The following is a 20,015-nucleotide window of genomic DNA, read 5'->3' as shown; positions in this document are numbered from 1 at the left end:
ATTAGAAAGCAAACATTATTCGTAGGATGTTTATCACATTTGAATGGTCAAAGACATAGCTTATAATCAATATCTTTAGAATTATCTTCAAATGTGTTAATCGTGCCCATTTTTGAATAATAAAATGTCTAATTCTTGACAAATTTGAGATCAAAAAGATTATAAAATATATTTTTTTATCGTAAATATGTCACTATATAATGTTAACATTAATTTTACTAATGATTTTGTAAATGCGTTTAAAAATTAATAAATCTAAAAAATCTTAACACCACTTCACATGGACTTACTGAAATATGACTATATTCTAAAACATTAGAGCGAGAGGTATAAAAGAATACTATTTTATGTAATAAAAATACTTTATGCAGTCATCAAATATTTAAAATAAATATAAAGGATAATAAGGCTTCAAAAATATATAAATAAATTATCTACAACGTTTAAGGAATGTGGGTTACGCTTTGAAAATTCCATAAAAGCTCCATTACGACCTACGCTGAGCATGTGGGCCGTTAATAATTATGTATGTATTACTGATTAGGTACCGACATGGCGGTAGGTAAAATGCTAAATAAAGTGGACAATATATTGGATAGAAATGACATCTCTACCTGGCGCCTTCTTCCAGTCGTCTGGTACCCAGTCCTCGAACTCTGAACCCTCCCGCTCAAAGTTGTCGGTGACGAACCTCTCGACGTCCGATCTGTTAGGTTGACCGTACGTCTTGTTCATCATGACATTGAATATCTGAAGAGTCTCGTCCGGCGGCCGCTTCATCTTCATGTCCACGAAGGTCTTAGAGTCACGATAGATGCCGGCCATTTGAACGGTGTCCAGCAGCGGTCCATGGCAGTATACCAAACTGAAATCCAATACAAAAAAGGTTCAACAACTACGGCTTCACCATATTTACTTTGGATTAGGGCATTACGAAACATTGTAACAATTTTATATGAAAATTTGTTACTTTTGTTACTCGGAGGTAGGGATTGCAATACCGGTATTTCAAAACCGGTATTCCAGTATTTATCAATACCGAAATACCGGTTTTAAAAATCCAAAATACCGTAATTTTCGGTATTAAGAAAGCACACTCGTTTACGTTTTTGAAAATGAATTATAAGTTATGTGCTGCTAAAATGCAAATATATTGAGTGAATCCAACAGAGGTGAAAAAATAATAAAACAAATTTCATCAAATATATTTTATACAAATTATCAAAATATTATTTCGAAATAGAAAATATCCGTGACAAAAATGTTCAATTATTCTATAATTAATTATTGATGACTGTACAAGTGTTGAATTTAAGAAGCTTTTCCTGCAGCCGGACTTATTTACACTTGAACTTTTGAGGGCTTTAGTTCAAATTATCAACATATTCAAACTGTTTGAAAAAAATCACTAGTTCTACAATTATGATCAATACAGGTTGTAGGTCAATGTAGGTTTTCGCTATATAATAATATTTTTAAAAGATTTTAATAGCACCTACTTCTGTTTTTTTAATGTTTAAGAAATACCGGTATTCAATAAGAAATACCGAAAAACCGGTATTTACATTTTCATTCGGTATAGCAATCCCTACTCGCAGGCCATGGAAGTTCAAAAATGAAAAAGAAAAACATGTGAAGATATTCTTCGAATGGCTAAGAGGTGGGAACGAAATACGAGTCGTCTAATCTAAAGTATTTTTTTTACATTCGGTGGATGAAAATTGATAAATTTTATAGATCAGTGTGGATGTGAATTATTTATTCTGTTTTGATGATTTAGTTTGGCTCATATTATGTAAGAACGGCTTAATATATCGACTAGTCTTAGACCCGTTTCAGACGGGACACCGGTGTCGCGCTCGATATAATATAGAACGCCTTTGTATTCGAATAAACGGGCCGTTGTATTATGTTTATGAACGCCCCAGAGCTAATGAGTCAACGCATAATTTCGCGTTATAAATTAGAACATAAAACTGGCTGCGGGAATAAAAACAGGTGTATTGGCGGCTTGAGAATGTAGCGGCCGACGGAAAAGTGTACCGGACACGTGTTGACTCATTAGTTCTGGGGCGTTCATAAACATAATACAATGGACACTTTATTCGAATACAAAGGCCTCCGTACTATATACGAGCGCGACACCGGTGTCCCGTCTGAAACAGGCCTTAGTTTTGTCATTTTCAGTAAATCGAGCATTAATGTTTAATTCTATTCTATACTATAAGTACCTACCTAATTATAAGCTCAAATACATTGTTTGGTGAATATAATATCATATTGTGCGGAACATCTTCCTTTCATATATCCAATGAGTATTGATCATTATAATTATACAAATGTAAAGAAAAAAAACCTGTTTTATTTCTTGCTGTGTTTTAGTGAGTATGATAAATAATCATTCCATGAAAATTGAAAACACACTAACGTGTTTTAAGTAAATATCTGCAATAGTCTACAGTCAGTGTTTCCCAATCGCCGGTCTACAGATATTTTCTGCTGGTCCAAAAATAGCTGTAGCCCCTTTTAAAAGGAACAAGAATAACCATCACTGAGTTACAAATCCATTATTATTGTTCGGATGGTCAACTAACTGTTCTTGTGAGAAGACGTTTTCACCCATACCGGTAATCAACACGAAACAGAGCAACCGAATGGATGTCAATGTAGCTCTTTGTATTTCTATAACATCACTGAAGACACGGCTATCAACTATTCTATCAAAGATGTAGCGGCAGATTTTGCATTATTTAAAAAAAATATTAATTTCTCAAAATAAATTATTTACTGGTCGATCTCTGATTATTTAAATTAACAATAAAATTTCCATATTAAGTATATTTTTTTTATATTCACAATTAAACTGTGATGTCTTTTATAATATAGGTATGATTTTAAAACTAATAAACAAAAAAAACAAGACTATATAAATAATAGTTTTTAATTTTTAAGTTTGTTAGCGGTCCGTAATATTTTTCTTCTATTTTCACCGGTCCGCAGGTATAAAAAGGTTGGGAAACACTCAGAGTCTACACTCTACCTACAAGATTACATCAATTTTTTTTAATGAACTTAGGATAATATTTTATTGTGGTGTTCATACATATTGTATAATATAGTATAGGTAATGTTCTTCTGATAACGATAATACAGGTAAATTCAGTGACGTCTCGTGGGGGTAGGCAGATTGAGCGTCGCTTGGGTGCGGCAGTCACTCGAAGGGCGGCAAATCGAGGAGAATCATTAGGTATATACATAAATAGTTACCTAAACTTATAAATAAGTAATAACGGGAATATTTTTCCATTAAAAATTCAGCTTACTGGTTGGAAACAAAATGTATTAATTAACATACAAGGTTTAACAGGACTGTATTTCTTGTCGGGTTGCCGATGTCTAGTATACTTCCGTTGTCCTTGGATGTCACGTCCTTGATGACCAGAAATGATACGTGCAGATTTGCGAATTATAGGTAGGTACATATTTACCTAATTTAAAATGTATCCAAATATTTTTGCAAGCCACTCGCGAATTTTGGAAGTTGTCAGGTGTATTTTTAAATGTATCTGAAACCGTCAATGACATTAATATGGACGAATCATCTGGAAAAGAAAATGACACTCACTTTATTGTCGGGTCTGCCGAATGGCATAATCTGTTCTAACGCCATTACAATAAAGGTGATATTGCTATAAATTCCTGATGCTTTTTGTTGGGTCTGCCGAATGGTTCGGTTCGAACGGGTTCGCTCAAATAGACATTGACATTAGAAACACTGCTCTAACGCCATTACAATAAAGGTCATATTGCTATAAATTCCCGATGCGTGATATCGCATAATGAAATTGCGTGACCTATACATGCGAATGCGCGAATTTACCTGCTAGCTACTGTATTGAGTGCGTCGTCCATTAATAATGTCATTGGAAACCGTAGACTCGAAATATTGTCTATTGAAGCAGATGCCGCATTTAAATTAGATTTAGTGGTAAGTAGGTATATATTTTGTTAGTAATGTATCCATACAACACATTTCATAGATATTTTCGTCATGAAATGATGATAAAAAATGCTGTAAGTATAAAAAAAAATGGGGCTTTATTTTGACGCTGCCTAGGGGCGGCATTTTGTCTAGGGATGTCACTGGGTAAATTTTATTGCATATTTACTGCAAACTAAACTCTAAAAGACACTACATAAAACATCAAGTAGTACTTAATAATTTAAAAATCGCTTCCTCAACTAAGGTAGATGCAACGTAAGCATTTAAAACGGTAGCAATAAGTTGACACGAGACTGGTCGTCTGATTTATAACAGCCAACCGGTCCACACAAGGTTAATCGCCGATTGGAAATTGCACGCACATTATTCATAGCTTTATCTCCGTCTGACACCAGTTGATATGATTTTTTTTTTTGTTTCATACGGTATAAACTAATTCTATAAATAAACAAAATATTTAATAAGGGCAGAGTACAGGCATTCATTCGCGATGTTCCGGGTTCAAATACCTGTATAGTGAAGATCATTGTTAGAGTTATTCATGCAGTACTATCATGTCAAAGATCATATTATTATGACAGGAGTGACGGTGTACCACGGAAAATGGTGCGACCTTGTACTTGGCATTGATACTGTCCTATATGACGTATAACAACGGATACTGAGTTTTCTTACTAAACATGATTAAGTACCTCTGTGTGTAAGGCTCCATTTCTTTTAATGTAAAATCAGTGTTGATAATTTACAATTTTTTTTAACATTTTCTCAAAATTCAAAATGTATCTAGAAAGTAGCATATTAAAAAAATGTATAATTATTATTAACATTGTTTTTACAAGACCAAGAATCGAAGAGTGTTTTACTAACTAATAAAATAACGCAAGTAAGAAGTTTAGGCATAATTTTGTATGAAGCATTTTTTTTAATTTATATTAAAAATACATTGACCAGCATGTTGATTAGCAAGCAAATCTAGTAAAATATTTTAACTTTTATTAAGAGAAACTGATATAAGCTGTTTGCGGTGTCGAAAAATACTAAAATTCATGCCATACGCCAGATGATTTTTTGGTACAGTTTAGATTAGTAACCTAATCTAACCTAACCCAACCTAACCTAACCTAAACTAACCCAAACTAACAAATAATCCAGTATATCGGGTATTTTCAAAATGTGTTTTCCGCTGTATTTCTCATAACCGAACTGTACCGATTTTTATTCAAACTAGACGCCTATTGAAAAATGATGGATCTAACAAGAAAAACGTTGGCAACACCGAGTCAGATACGTGAATCCTCCGTGTGAAACCGCTCTTGCGCCAGAAGGACTTTGCCAACAGCGATTTCAAGCACATGTTTATCAAAGATCAAACAAAGTAAAGAATATTTTAAAATTATAAAAAAACAACAACTATCCTAACTCAGCTCCAGTTTGATAAAGTTTTAAATTATAAACGTGTTGCTAGGTAGAGGAAGGACAGATTCTTCTAGCATTGCGGCCAAGATGAAATCACCATGGAACAGTGTTAGTGTTATTTGAAAATATCTTATACCAACTGCTACACTGCCAGAAAAATCTGACACCATTCTACATGTAATATTGTGTAAACTGTAAAGTTTATGGACTCATTAATCTGATATGTTATGTCAATATTATGAGCAGTATGTAAGTTCCTATTCTAGACAGATAAGATAAATATAATTGAATACGAGATGAGATGGCAATAAGTACCTACTCGTATTGATATTGTAAATCCTATAATGAGGTCGGCGTGTGCCGGAAAGACGAGTCGTGATCACAATCGCTCGGAATCAGGAAGGTTTAATCAGACTACAATAACGAACAGCCATTCATTCAGATGTGCATCATCATTACTTTATTGCATATATTGAACATAACCATTTGTCGTAAAAAGTGTGTTAACCACCACTCTGTGCAGACCCATATGTTCCGCTTAGGACCATTTATTTCTTAATTTAAATTTAGACATTGTCAATCGCTACTTTTGCGGATTAAAATGGGTTTTTAAATAAACGTGAAAACGAGCCCAATACTTATGATTTCTTTGTTATTTTTGGTAAGCGATATTGAAAAACTATATGAAACAAAACAAAAAATATACCTACCATATTAACCCACTGTTGAGAAAAAAATGCTACGTTTGTTCATTAATTGTTTTAAGAGGGCAGTATTGACTTGACTTGTGTATTTGAATTCAAGTAATAAGGATGTTTGTAATATTTTTCTTACACTTTGTGAGGAGAATTAGCCGAATATGAACCATAATCATTATGGTCCATATTCAGCTAATATTGTAAAAAAATTAATGCGCGCAATTTAATAAAATTAAATAACTCTATTGACAAATCAAATAACTGAATTGTGCATCAGACGAAGACCACGATCGAATCTATTGTGAGTGCATTTGAATACGAGTTGTCTTAAATATCTCTTCAATTGCGAATGGTTATTATTCTGATTGAAAACGGTGCACACAGTTTACATCGCTATTTTTCAATGTGCATACATTATTAAATTTATTGTACAAGCAACACACATAACACCACAATGATCCCTTCAAAACCTACCGATTGTCAGGGCTGAATTTTAGGATAACATTTAAAAAAAAAACCTTGACATAAACGAAGCAACTGCCCATGCTCGAATAAATTTGCAAAGACAATTAATAATCTTGATAAATTAAGAAGCTACTTTCAATAAAATCCATAGATACTATAATTGAATATTTATTCTGCATAAAATTGTATAATATAATAAACTATTGTAGTATTCACACGCCATGACAAGCGAAACTCATCGATTTCGCAATCATAACATTCATGGTTAAAGGACATACCTACAACTATTTCATTCAGTAATAAGACTGTAAAAGATTTTTAATAATTTGTAAAATGACGTTTAAATAAGTTATTGTTCCAGTGGTTCTTTTTTCGGTTCAATCTCATACATTTTAGGCTCCATCTCTATATATGAAGGTTTTTTCAATATCTTTGAGTGTATTTCAGTATTTTTAGTAACCCAGACGATCGTAAAAATGGATAATATGAATCAATGATCGTTTAACGTTATTTTGACGACCAATTGAGAATAACTAAGTTATGTTATAATTCCAGAACATTTTGCCGTTTCGTCTGTTTCATTGTTTACTTGATGGTTACTGCACTAATCGTAAATAATGAATAGTAAGAACAATCGCCCGGCGTAGCACGGGGAACGAGTGGTAAAATGTGGTTTCGGGTTCGAATTTCGGGTCTGATAAATTCGAAGGTTGTTTTTCAATATGAAAAATCAGTTAAGAATCCTATTCATGAGGCTGCCAAGATCCAGATCGGATTCTAAAACCAACGAAAAATATCAATAACGAGAATTTTTTGCAAAGGACGGGAAAATTCATTTACAGAAAAAGTAGATTTTTTTAAATTTTATTTATTAAGGAAACAAACAGTTACATATTGATTACAAAAATTTAAAATATAATAATGAAAAGTTATTGCAACCAGCAAAGTTTCCATGTATACATTATAATATAGTTAAACCTAACAAGATAGAGAGTAAGAATAACATAAATATAATGAAATTACATAAGAAAATTACATGAGAAAAAATGAGGAAGAATAATGAATAATTAAATTATATACAAAAAAAAGTAACGTAACAAAATATATATATAAGTATATATTATATTTATTTATACAAATTTTGGAGATAGCGCGTTTAAATGAAATAGGTGAATTATTAAAAGGATCAACGGTGGAGAAATACATAATATTATAATTTAAACAAGAACGCCGAATAAAAGAGTTTTGTGCATAATTAGAATCGCTACGACTGACATGGTACAAAGTTTGGTTTCGCGTAAATCTTGATGGACAATGGAAACCCACCCTTTCGAGTAAGTTTGGCGAGTCAACAAAACCATTGATATCGTAACTTTAAAAAGAAAATATTTATCAGATATAGAACGTCGACTTTCCAAAGATGGTACTATAAAAGTTGCAGTGGTCGAAATAGAATTAGATAAATCATAACAGTAAGCTTTAAAACACTAACTCGCGAAAAAAATGATAATTGCTTCTAAAGCTGATGTTATTATTTTTTAATGATATTTTAGTTTATGTTAAAAAATCAAAGTGAGTGTGACAGAGAAAGTGACCGACGTTAGGGCGATTTTACGATTTTTTTTCTATTCAATAAAATCGGCATTTCGTTTGCGATATTTCCCAATAACGTGGGAATTGTTTATCGTGTAATAAACGTTTTTTTGTAGAATATAATATTCTCTATATTAGGTGCGAATGGAGAGGAGGAACATAAGAACATTATACAAACCCATGCCCCTGGATCCAGATACCTGAATAATTAATATGTACATACTGAAAAAGCGGAACGCCATAATATTTGAGTTAACGTGGGCGGTTAAATACTTCATAATAATTATGTAATGTTAAATTAAAGTCAATGACGATTACTATCAAGTTCTTTAAAGTTCATAGAGCGTAACGGGCGAAAGACAAATCATTCAAGAGATTAAAAATACTCCGTGCCAAGAATAGTCGCGAGAGGTTACGAAATACGACATTCTCGATTCATAACATTGCTACGTTGTTGCATCTCTCGGCAGTGACAGACTAGCACACAAAAACATTGTACAAAAGTAAAAATGTGTTAGTTACATGACAACAGTTGATGACATTTCGGTTTAAAACTGCTGATTCAATCTGTGACTGCCCCAAGATCGTGGGCATGGTCCAGTTTCGGGTCCCGCTTGAACTGAGCGAGGAATTATTGTGTGCCATTTGACATTGGTTTTAATGAAAGAAACTATTCTACACATTCTTCAATTATACATTATCTTTATAATAGTTTGTCTATTACTGCATGGTCCATAATAATACCAGCGGGTCTATTCTATTCATAAGGCGACTATTGAACGCTAAAGTGATAGTATTTTTTACATATTTGTATTGAGGTATTATAATTGTTACAATAAGTTAGCCGTCTAGACATTCAAAACTGTATCTCGCTCTAAATTTTATCACAGTCAAGAGAGGTGCTGTTCAAATATACCACTTATTGCAACAATTACAACCAATTTATTGTAATTGTTAATAGTTGTTAAATTAAATTGTAATAATTGTTAAAGCTAGAAGAACCGTAAATGACACGTCTACGAGCGTGTCAATTGTATAGTTTACATTTGTGACAGGTGTATATTTTAAATTATTCATGTACAATATAATTGCTTGTTGTATAGCACGTTCTGTTGATTCTTTTAATCTATTAAGATATTTAATACTAGGAACTATACCTGCTTTTCCAAACTGTCGATAGTTAACGTTATTGCTTTGTTTTCTTTTTTCAATACCGATAACAATAATATAACTGAACCATAACTGAGAGACTCACCACTTTTTGTTTTATAAGTAGAGAAAACGTTCAATGCGTAATCATTAGTTAACCTCGCTACATTAAGATCGCACATCATTAGTTTCTCGCAAAACGTAAAATGACGTAAAATAAAAAATGCTATGAAGACTTCATTTTACGGGCAGAAAAATCCATTAAGCGAAACTCAAAATGTTTTTGGTCATTCGTTAAATCCAAATCCAATGGGTCCAATATTCCCGGTGAAAAAATGCTCCTTGATGAAAAAATTGTTTCAGATGGAAGATCTATATGTAATTTATTCAAAGACTATATTAAATCTGTATTTATTCCGTCATCCTTACAAACACATGTTTTGCAAGATGTTAGCACTATGATAATTAGTTCAATAATATTCACTCCGTCATTAGTTCTTTCATACATTAAAAATATAGACATAAATAAAGGCGCAGGTTCTGATCGTATTCCTCCCATTTTGATTGCTTCTTGTGGAGAAGAATTGGCCTCCCCATTATCAATTTTATTTAACATTTCTGTTAAAAGCGGATGTTTTCCTAATGTATGGAAGAAAGCATTAATTACTCCAATATTTAAGAGTGGGGACAAAAGCGTCATTACTAATTACAGGCCGATATCCAAGCTTCCTATTTTCGGAAAATTGTTAGAAAAGATCATTTCCGACCATATTTTTGCAGCTTTACGTAACTTCATCACACCAAATCAACATGGTTTTTTCAGGAGACGCTCTGTAGAAACTAACCTACTCGAGTTCACTGATTTCATACTTAATTCTATGGGTAGTAAAACACAAGTGGACGCTATATACACGGACTTTTCTAAAGCTTTCGATAAAATCAATCACTGTATTTTACTTGAAAAACTCTGGGCCCTGGGGATTCACGGTGATTTATTTCGTTGGATTTCTTCATACATCTCAAATCGGTCGCAAGCTGTTGCAATTAAAGGATTCGTTTCCAGTTTTATACACATTCCATCTGGAGTACCGCAGGGGTCCCACCTTGGCCCCTTATTATTCATCTTATATATTAATAATATGAGCACCTGTTTTCTTAACTCACAATTTTCCATCTATGCAGATGACACAAAAATATATAAAAATATCTCTTCAGTCGGTGATTGTATTGAATTACAATCTTACTTAGATAGAATGTATAGATACTGTCAATTGAATCACCTTTATCTAAACGTCAACAAATTCTCGTCAATAACATTTTCCAGAAGTATGAACCCCATCAACACAGCATACAAACTAGGAGTCTAACCCTTGAAATGCAGCTCAAAAATACGTGACCTGGGTGTCATAATGGATAATAAGATGAATTTTAACGCAAATATCAATGAAACTATCAATAAAGCATTAAAATTACTAGGTTTTATTCTTCGGATCTCTAAACCATTCAGATCACCTGATGTTCCGAAGGTACTTTACTTATCAAATTTTAGATCCATAGTTGAGTTTGCTTCTGTCGTGTGGAATCCACAGTACGTTACATACATAAATCGGCTCAAAGCGGTACAAAAGCGATTTCATAAGTACGTCAATTTTAAAGCTTACTGTTATGATTTGTCTAATTCTATTTCGACCACTGCAACTTTTATGGTACCATCTTTGGAAAGTCGACGTTCTATATCTGATGAATATTTTCTTTTTAAAATTATCAATGGTTTTGTTGATTCGCCAAACCTACTCGAAAGGGTGGGTTTCCATTGTCCATCGAGATTTACGCGAAACCAAACTTTGTACCATAGCAGTCGTAACGTTTCTAATTATGCACAAAACTCTTTTATTTGGCGCTCTTGTCTAAATTATAATATGTATTTCTCCATCGTTGATCCATTTAATAATTCACCTGTTTCATTTAAACGCGCTATATCCAAAATATTGTATAAATAGATATATATATATATATTTTTATGTTACTTTTTTTGTATATAATTTAATTATTCATTATTCTTCCTCATTTTTCTCATGTAATTTTCTTATGTAATTTCTTTATATTTATGTTATTCTTAATCTCTATCTTGTTAGGCTTAACTATATTATATGTATATATGGAAACTTTGCTGGTTGCAATAACTTTTCATTATTATAATTTTAATTTTTGCAATCAATATGTAACTGTTTGTTTCCTTAAAAAAAAAAATAAAAAAAAACGCTAACCCTATTACTTGTGATTTGCTAGGAATTACCGAATCTATGTAAGCAGTCATAACTAGATAATTTAATCTCTTGATAAAAATATACTTATGTATTTTCTTTCCCTTATATAATTGTATTTTTCTTCCTTTCGAAATGTTGTAAGCGACAAGATGCGCGTATATGAATGCAGCACAAGTCAAATACCATAATTGAATTTTGGAAACTTGTGCCAGAATTCAAATATCCTAATTTAAAAAAAAACCTGCTTGCCATTATTATTTTTTTTATTTATTTTTCTTATTTTCCATTTTCGGTACAACATACAGTTGTGAATCGTTATACTCCTCTATGAAGTTTGTAAAATCAAAACATCGTTCACGGCTAACAAACGAGCATTAATTGACAGATTTGCTGCGAACGCCTGTAACAAATTTTACACAACATTTTAGAGATTTAGCTAAAAATGATAAATAAACTTTTCAATTATTTTGTATTTTCTTTCTCATTTTTTATTTTTTTATGTGTATATATATATATATATATATAGCAATTAAGATGTGTGTTGAAATATAATTTTTAAATCTTCGGAGGCCCCTTTTAAATTTTATGACGAATCGGTTGCGCCATTTGCGTCAAAGAAACGCGCCACTGGTGATGTCCCGTGGGAGTAGGCAGATCATCCGTTGCTAACATAACAGACAGCAAGATAAGGCAGAAATTGCGAATATTATATAGGTACCAACATCTTTCATAGTAGATTCCGAGGACGTGAATTTTCGCGAATATATTTAATCAAATGAGACTAAACAATGTTTGTACGAATTATACAAAATAAAAATAATAAACCGTTCAAACGCATGGATTTATTTGGAAAATTAAAATTCTATTAATATTTTTTTATCATAGGGGTCTCAAAATCGTGCCACTATAAGTAAAAAAAATATTAGATTGTTATTTGATACCGAATGCGCACAAGATTTAAGAGTATTAAATTATTTTTATTGTAAAAACATATTTTATGAAAAGCAAACACTTACTAGAAAAATCCTAGAAAATGGCCGACCAAGTGAGAATCTAACTTCACGTTGTTACTGTTCGAATAATGGTTTTTCCAATAGCAAAACTAAACAATTACGAGTCTGATTTCAAATAGGTAGTTGGTTTTGACGATAACGTATTTCTTTCCGGTATACCTACTTGGAACAGGCAGATATCTATATATTAGTGCGACTTTTGATATACATATTATTATTTTACGTGTCATAGCTCATTTTTACTATTTATAACATATACCTCGTGTAAGATTTTCTAGTAGACGGCCAACAGTGACAGGTGTTTTCGTATTTGGCCGAAAATGATCTTATGCCAAAAATGTTTTAGAACTAGATAGTAGATAGTAATTATATTAACAGTCTTTTTCAAGATAAATGGTTGAAGCAATCATCCCACCCATTGGATTTTTGCTTTGGGTCAATAACACAGTACTTGTATTTGAACTACTACTAATTACTACAGTATTTGAACATTATATCACTTTGTGTTTCATAGTAAATAGCGTTTGATACTTATATTTTCTATAATTTTAGAATCTCTAAATAATGCAACGAATAATCTTGGAATTAAAATATAAGATAACGGACTTTGTTTTTCAACTGCGATTAATTCTCCATGAGCCAAATTCTCTTGGTCACAAATACTACCCTTTTGGATTTTTTTGCAGTAGATTGGCACAGCTGAAGCCCACTTCAGCACATTGGCTAATTTATCTAGTACACGTAATGCCGTCGATGCTAGGGTTGCCTCTTTATAAGATCCCAATGTTAAAAACATAGACACATACTAATTGTAAGCTCTTATTAGTTACTGATTTTGGTATATATAGATTTTATTATGTGTCATCACTATAAGAATTATTTCTCAATTACAGGGCTCGAAATGAACCGGAGCGCACCGGAACGCTGTTCCGGTTCATGAAATCTCCAAAATTATTGCTCCGTCTCGTGGAAAAATTAATTTCAGAGACTATAATATAATAAAAAAATCTAGGTAACACACGTAAAGGTAAAATAACTATTTTAGTATTTTCGGAAAAATATTTAACGCTCCGGTTTGAAAAATTTGCCATTTCGAGCGCTGCTTATAAAGAATATTTTTGAAAGGTAGGTACAACTACGTGCTATTATTACGGTGACAGTTAGTCTGAAGCCGTCAGGTTTTTAAAAATATGTTTTGGCAACTCAATGTCAATATGCGTTGGTTTATTTGCTGTGAAATCCATTTTCATTCATGAAAATAAAAATAGACCAAATGATATTCTTACAGATATTTTAGTATAAGTAAGGCCTATTTTCTTCCGACTATGTCCGATCCTAATAGGATGGAACTGAGGAGGAAACTGCATTAAAAACATATTTTAGTGATGTTTTTTTTTACGTACCTATGACGACATAAAATACCGAAAAACGTACGTCATGAAATTTCAGATATAAATCAAGACGTTAGATAAGTATGTAGGTAGGTAATTAAGTTTTTAGTTTTGGCAACGCATCAAATAAACATCATAATATCATATGAATGGCATTTACAGGGCAATAAATATTCGCACGTAAGTGTTAAAATTATTGGATTATTGTGAAAAGTGTTAACAATAAGTATTGGGAAAGAAAATTTAAATATTATTCTAAGCGAAGAAAAATAATACTATGTATAAAAAGCAACACCTCAAATTAAGTTGCTCTAACTTACATTTATTTATTATAACTGGACAACTGTTTTGCTAATCGTATTTTTTCTTATATTGCCAATGTAATTGTTTTTAATATCGATCTCTCCACTGTATACTATTTTTCATAAGTAACTCTATTTACGGTTGCCATTCGGAGAGCGATAGTCGAGGTGTCTGCACGTCGATTCGTTTTGTCATGGCGTCTTATGAAAATATTCTTAAATCGTGTAAAGATAACTAAAAAACTTTACGTATGTACCTACTTAAAAAAGAAAACATGTCAATGAATATACTATTATTATTATGAATATAATAATAAACATAACATAAAAAGGACGCATGTTGAACTTTTATGACAAATTATATTTCGTTCGGCTTGCGTCATTTGCACCCGCGACCTGCGACCCGCAATCCGCGCATCGCCTAGTCACGATCTTTTTAGACCATGCCTCAGCTGAGGTATAGCCTTAAGCATTCTGTTTCCGCCTGTTATTGTGACCATCACTTAATCATTTAGTTTATATCTTATAACGTTATGTTATAGTCCATCACATCATATTGTTCTGTGATTGTGACCTTAATTAATAAATAGATTAAAAAAAAAAAAAAACACCGCATTGAATCATATAGCATATCAAGCACTTCAAAAAGTGTCGAAATATCTTAACATATTATAAAAAAGTACCGAAAAAACTGTTTAAGTTTTTATGACACGTCCAAGTACGATCCAAGTAGACTTGGATAGGAATAATTAGTATGAAGATGTCTCATCCAAGTGACAGCTCCATACTATTTATTCCTATCCAAGTTAACTTGGATGAGTAGGGCGCGGTCCAAGTAGCTTGGATAGGAATAATAATTTAGTATGAAGATGTCACATACGAGTGCACATGGATAGGAATAAATACCTAGTATGAAGCTGTCACTTGGATGGCACTCGATCCAAGTGTACTTGGATGGTACTAGGACCGTGTCAACGCGGCTTTATTCTAAAAATAATAATGTCCAAAACTAGGCCTTTTTGTTCCAGCTAAGCAATATAATAAAAATACATATTATTATTTTTTTATTCAATACTGAATATGCCTAATGTTAGATTCTTTAGATTCTTTATTACGTACAAAACACAATTTTGAAAAACCAAAATACCTCAGAAACATACATAAGTATTAGAAAAAATCTAGAAAAAAAGTTGGACAGAGTAATAATCGAACTCACGTCTTTCACTTTCCGGGTGAGTGCTTTGGCCTCTAAGCTATCGATCCGTCTACGCTTAATGCGAATTACTTCTTATATTTACGTTTAAACAGCGGTACTTGAAATTCTCAGTTCATCTTTTTTTCCAATACGTGTTGGAAATTATGTGTCTGAAATTTTTCAAAATTCTGTTTTTTCTAAAATTACATTTATTATTATTATATCATACATCAATATACTATATGAATTTACCTGTCACATGTAGGAGGTAATTGGCTTCTGTCTTCGGCGACGACCTGCGCCAGCGTTCCCGCCAGTACCATCAGACTTGCAGACATCCATGGCGCCATGAATCTAGGAAAGAATTGCGACTTCCGTTGCAATGGAAAACTCACACGGTCAATGGAACTATTTCTCCGTTTAGAAGGCGGGAAATTCAAATTTTCGGTGTGACCATATTGATGAAACTGTTCACTCTCGCTTTCCATAGTGTACATTTTATTATATTGATAAATATATATTTTTTTGTACTATTATTTTTAACATTATATTATAGCACTACAATTAAGATTTAAAAAAAATAAACATTTATAACGACACAGGTTTAGTATTTTTTCCGTGGTAAATTTTGTACTTTTTAGACAAAAATATTACAACTTTTTAAAGGAATAAACTTGATAGATATATGTATAATACAAAGAAAGTTAGCTATTATTAGATATTAAATCACAGATCCATATTTTAATATTTGGAAATCGCACTTAATATTTTTAAACACGTATTTTAATACAAATTTGCAATTTTCCTGTAGTATAAAACACAATGATATTGGCACTTCATTTGTATTTTTAATACAAATAAAATAATAAGCGACCTTTACAAAGCGCAAATTTAATTCAATCACTGGTGTAATAAATATTTTTTTTTCACGATTTTATAAATAAAATACTATATAATATGTACATAACAGTCAATTGACTATTATTTAGGCACTATTATTTCACTTTTTACCTCGTTGTTATTAATAAACTATCATTGATTATGATTTTCTTGTAAATAACTGATTAAGTCGGGAAATTATTCAGCGTGCCTGTAAGCTTCATGTTGTCAGTACTGAATCGATTGTACATGATTTCCGTCAGGGTGGTATCTGTGAACAATAAAAAAATATATTAAATAAAATTGAGAGGTTCAGCTTATTTTATAAATCTCAAGGACACATTAGAAGTACAATCAAATAATTCATTAATTATTAAAGAAAATTATGACGAAGGCCTGAAAGTTTTATGAACTGTAAATCCAATTTAAATACTCCACACCAGGAGATTTAAAGAAACCCGGAAAATTTTTGTTACATGTTGGGGACTATTCTGCCCATCCAAGGAAGATGGCAATAACTTGCAAAAATTGTGAAATTGAGTTATGAATGCCATCCGTTAGTTAATTTTGAAAGCTATTCTATTCACTTTAAAAGCAGTATTATCACTAAAATACCGTTAAAATCCTTCATGAAAACATGGACATCTGAAAAGGGCAGTCATTGGACCTCTTTATTGCAGTTACCGCTTGTTTATTATTACTTTGTTTTAACATCCTACTAATAAAAAAATATCACCGTTTATTTATTAACTTACAGTACAACAAAATTGAAAAAAAAAACACATTACTAATCTCATTTATCATGAAAGTGTGTGAGAGTCAGTTACTATCTTCTTCCTTGGAAGGGCAGTATTAACTGGCTGACACATTTAAATTCAGTTCAACATAGAAAAAATATATATTTTAACTTTAAATGCATCTGGCTCGATGGTTAAAGGCAAAAACTATATGGGGTAAGTACCTGTAATGATTTTGTTTTAATGTAATTGCGATTTTATAAAGTTGCACAATAATCCCTATCACATCCATATCAAACTGAGCTAAAGTACATTGTATGTATTATTAGGTGAAGTAAAACCATAATAATATTCAATTATTAATGATTCACAAAATTTTTAGGAAAATTCTTGGTTTGGAATAGAGGTGGGAAAACTGGTCGATTTTGAAGACTAAGTATACTTACTACCAGTATAAAAAAATACTTGGTATCTAAACTTGTTCCAAAATACTTACTAGTATTTGAAATATCAGCTTTAATAGAATCGTTAAAAATACGTCGGCTTTTTGAAATGTCCCATTTTCGAGACAGGTACAGCTAGAACTGTGGCGCTAGTCACTCATGTTTCAGTAGTTATCCATTTATACAATCACGCATATAATTTGAATTCAGTTTATGTTTACAAATTACAATTATAACACTAAAAAATCGAGAAACTTGACGTGACGAAACCAGATAAACGCGTAGTCAGTTAACGTTATCAGAGCTCCGTTATTCCGGCTTGCGACTGACGTCAATTCGATGTAAATGTCTTACTCAACTAAAACTAAAACCCGTCGCATACTAAGCATACGCGAGTCGCGACGCCGAAGCGATGATTTCATACGTGGCAAAACTACGAACTAGCTAGCGGTCGGCGAGATCTCATACCATGTGTCGAACTCCTGGACTCGTTAAATTTTCATACTCAACTAAAACCAAAAACCAAAAACTCTTTTAAACCTAAAACCCTAAGGCGAACTCAAAAGTATCCTATAAAACGAACACGTGACCATTTCTGTCCTTCACTATACCAACTTTACAACAGAGGAGAAAGGGAGAACAATGACAGTTGAGTATAATATCACGGCTAGACATACGTGTATCATGATATCTCGCTCGCGCGCATTTAATATCAATAGCGCTGAATAGCGAGTCACGGCGCATATATTAGCGAATGCGTTCGAATTCGAACATCTAATACGTTTCAAGTTTCTTGAAACAAGTTTATTGGGCAACAAATACTTAGTATGGGTATTTTCATCCGAAACTTAAGTACACAAACTTGTGACAGTATTTCCAACTCACCTCTAGTTTGGAATCACTGCTCCCAGTAGCGTAGCAAGGGGTGGGCGTGCAGGGCAATCGACCCGGGCACAGTCCTAGTCGGGGCGCGCAAATGTAGTTTCGTTGAACGTGCAAAATTAAAAATTGTTAATTATCGTAGGTTGATAACTACTTTAATACATATTCAGAATCACTTGTTACGATGTATATAATATAGTCTATGCTTGTTACCGATTTTTCGAACGTTTTCAAAAACATGCGCCTTTTAGCTTTCGAACATAATACAGGAAGACAGTAATAAAACAAAAGTGTCATTACACGTAGGTATTACACCGATGTTTCTCAAATTGGACGGTACAGTGTGACCGTAAAGGTTATTCCAGAGAGACGCGAAATATTTTAGAGCCAGCTCATATTTTAAATTATTTGTAATATTTTTTTCATAATCCCCACATTTTAATAATACAGTATGTATCTTATTGTATCCCAGTACAAGTCACTTATTCGTGTTTAGTGAGTGTTATCAATGTCAAGAAAAGAGGAGTTTAATATTGGTGCACACATGATAATAATAGCACGCCCCCTTCATTCCAAGAATTCCTCTATTTCAATACTGTTATGGATCCTATTTTTTTCACCAAATATTGGTGCAATATTTCCAGATTGTAGGATAATGCAGTGATTATTGGAAACGAATCTTCTTTCTGTTGAGTAACTACAATAAAAATATTGTTTAATTGTCAAAAGAGAAAAAAATCGTCTTCCATTATTGTTTGTTAAGCACTATTTTCTAGTTATATAATATTTAAGTACTTGAACATAATATTTATGGGTAGGTATAAGTTTTGAATTACGTAAGGGGCGCATTTTTGTAACTGTCTCAGGAGCCAAAACACCTTGCTATGCCCCTAACTGCTCCATACTGATAATATAACCAATTAATATTAAAAGATTTATTTAAACACGATATGTAATAGTCAACCATGATGCATTCCTACACAAAATCTTCCACATTATAATTTCTTTGTAATATTTTAATAAACCATGTCAAAGTCGGTAAATCTAAAATGAACTCTGTTATCGATTTCGTTATCAATCCATTGTTCAGCGACACGTGTTGATTACACTCAGTACTTGACCGTGAATTACTGCTATTTTACAGAAATCGTATGTACATACAGGGTTGTATTTACCATAATATGGCCATATTATGGCTAAAGGGTTCTATAGCACAGGCCCTCCAAATTGGTAGGCTAGAAAATAAATTGAAAAAATCCACGAAAACACACAAAGAAAGAACACGACCATAATATGATTAAAGAGTTCACATACTGAATAGTGTATCAATAGTCTGTAGATTTAAAACGAACAGATTTTTATCAAATGATACTTAAATTTACGCAAGAAGAGTATTATAAAATATACGCTATAATAAATTTGTTTGGGGCTCCCACGATGCATTAGCCCAGGACACCTCAAGCCAAAATCCAGCCCTATGTAGGTAGTAGGTACTTACTATGCACCGCATAGTAAAAATGCATTTCCTTCAAATGCAAACTGAATTGTATTTTTTAAAAATAGCATATTAATTATAATACAT

At 32.3% G+C, this 20,015-nt stretch overlaps 1 protein-coding gene across 2 annotated transcripts in view; it reads right to left on the bottom strand.

Moving 5' to 3' along the window:
* Nucleotides 1–16,115, bottom strand: part of LOC147067490 (trehalase-like) — a 39,796-nt gene extending 23,681 nt beyond the window's left edge. For both annotated transcript variants that reach the window (XM_085953863.1, XM_085953864.1), the window contains exons 1-2: nt 15,745–16,115; nt 615–865 (exon numbers count right to left, since the gene is read on the bottom strand). In XM_085953863.1, coding sequence (XP_085809989.1) covers nt 615–865; nt 15,745–15,989 — 496 coding nt within the window. In that variant the 5' untranslated portion in view covers nt 15,990–16,115. The remainder of the gene's footprint in view (nt 1–614; nt 866–15,744) is intronic.
* Between the last annotated feature and the right edge of the window lie 3,900 nt (nt 16,116–20,015).

The sequence above is a fragment of the Rhyacophila brunnea genome, unplaced genomic scaffold, assembly GCF_057557595.1.
Source record: "Rhyacophila brunnea isolate RB1 unplaced genomic scaffold, BYU_Rbru_1.0 scaffold_4, whole genome shotgun sequence".
NCBI classification, from domain to species: domain Eukaryota; kingdom Metazoa; phylum Arthropoda; class Insecta; order Trichoptera; family Rhyacophilidae; genus Rhyacophila; species Rhyacophila brunnea.
The sequence above is the reverse complement of the archived record's forward strand: the minus strand, read 5'-3'. Positions and strand labels throughout refer to the sequence as shown.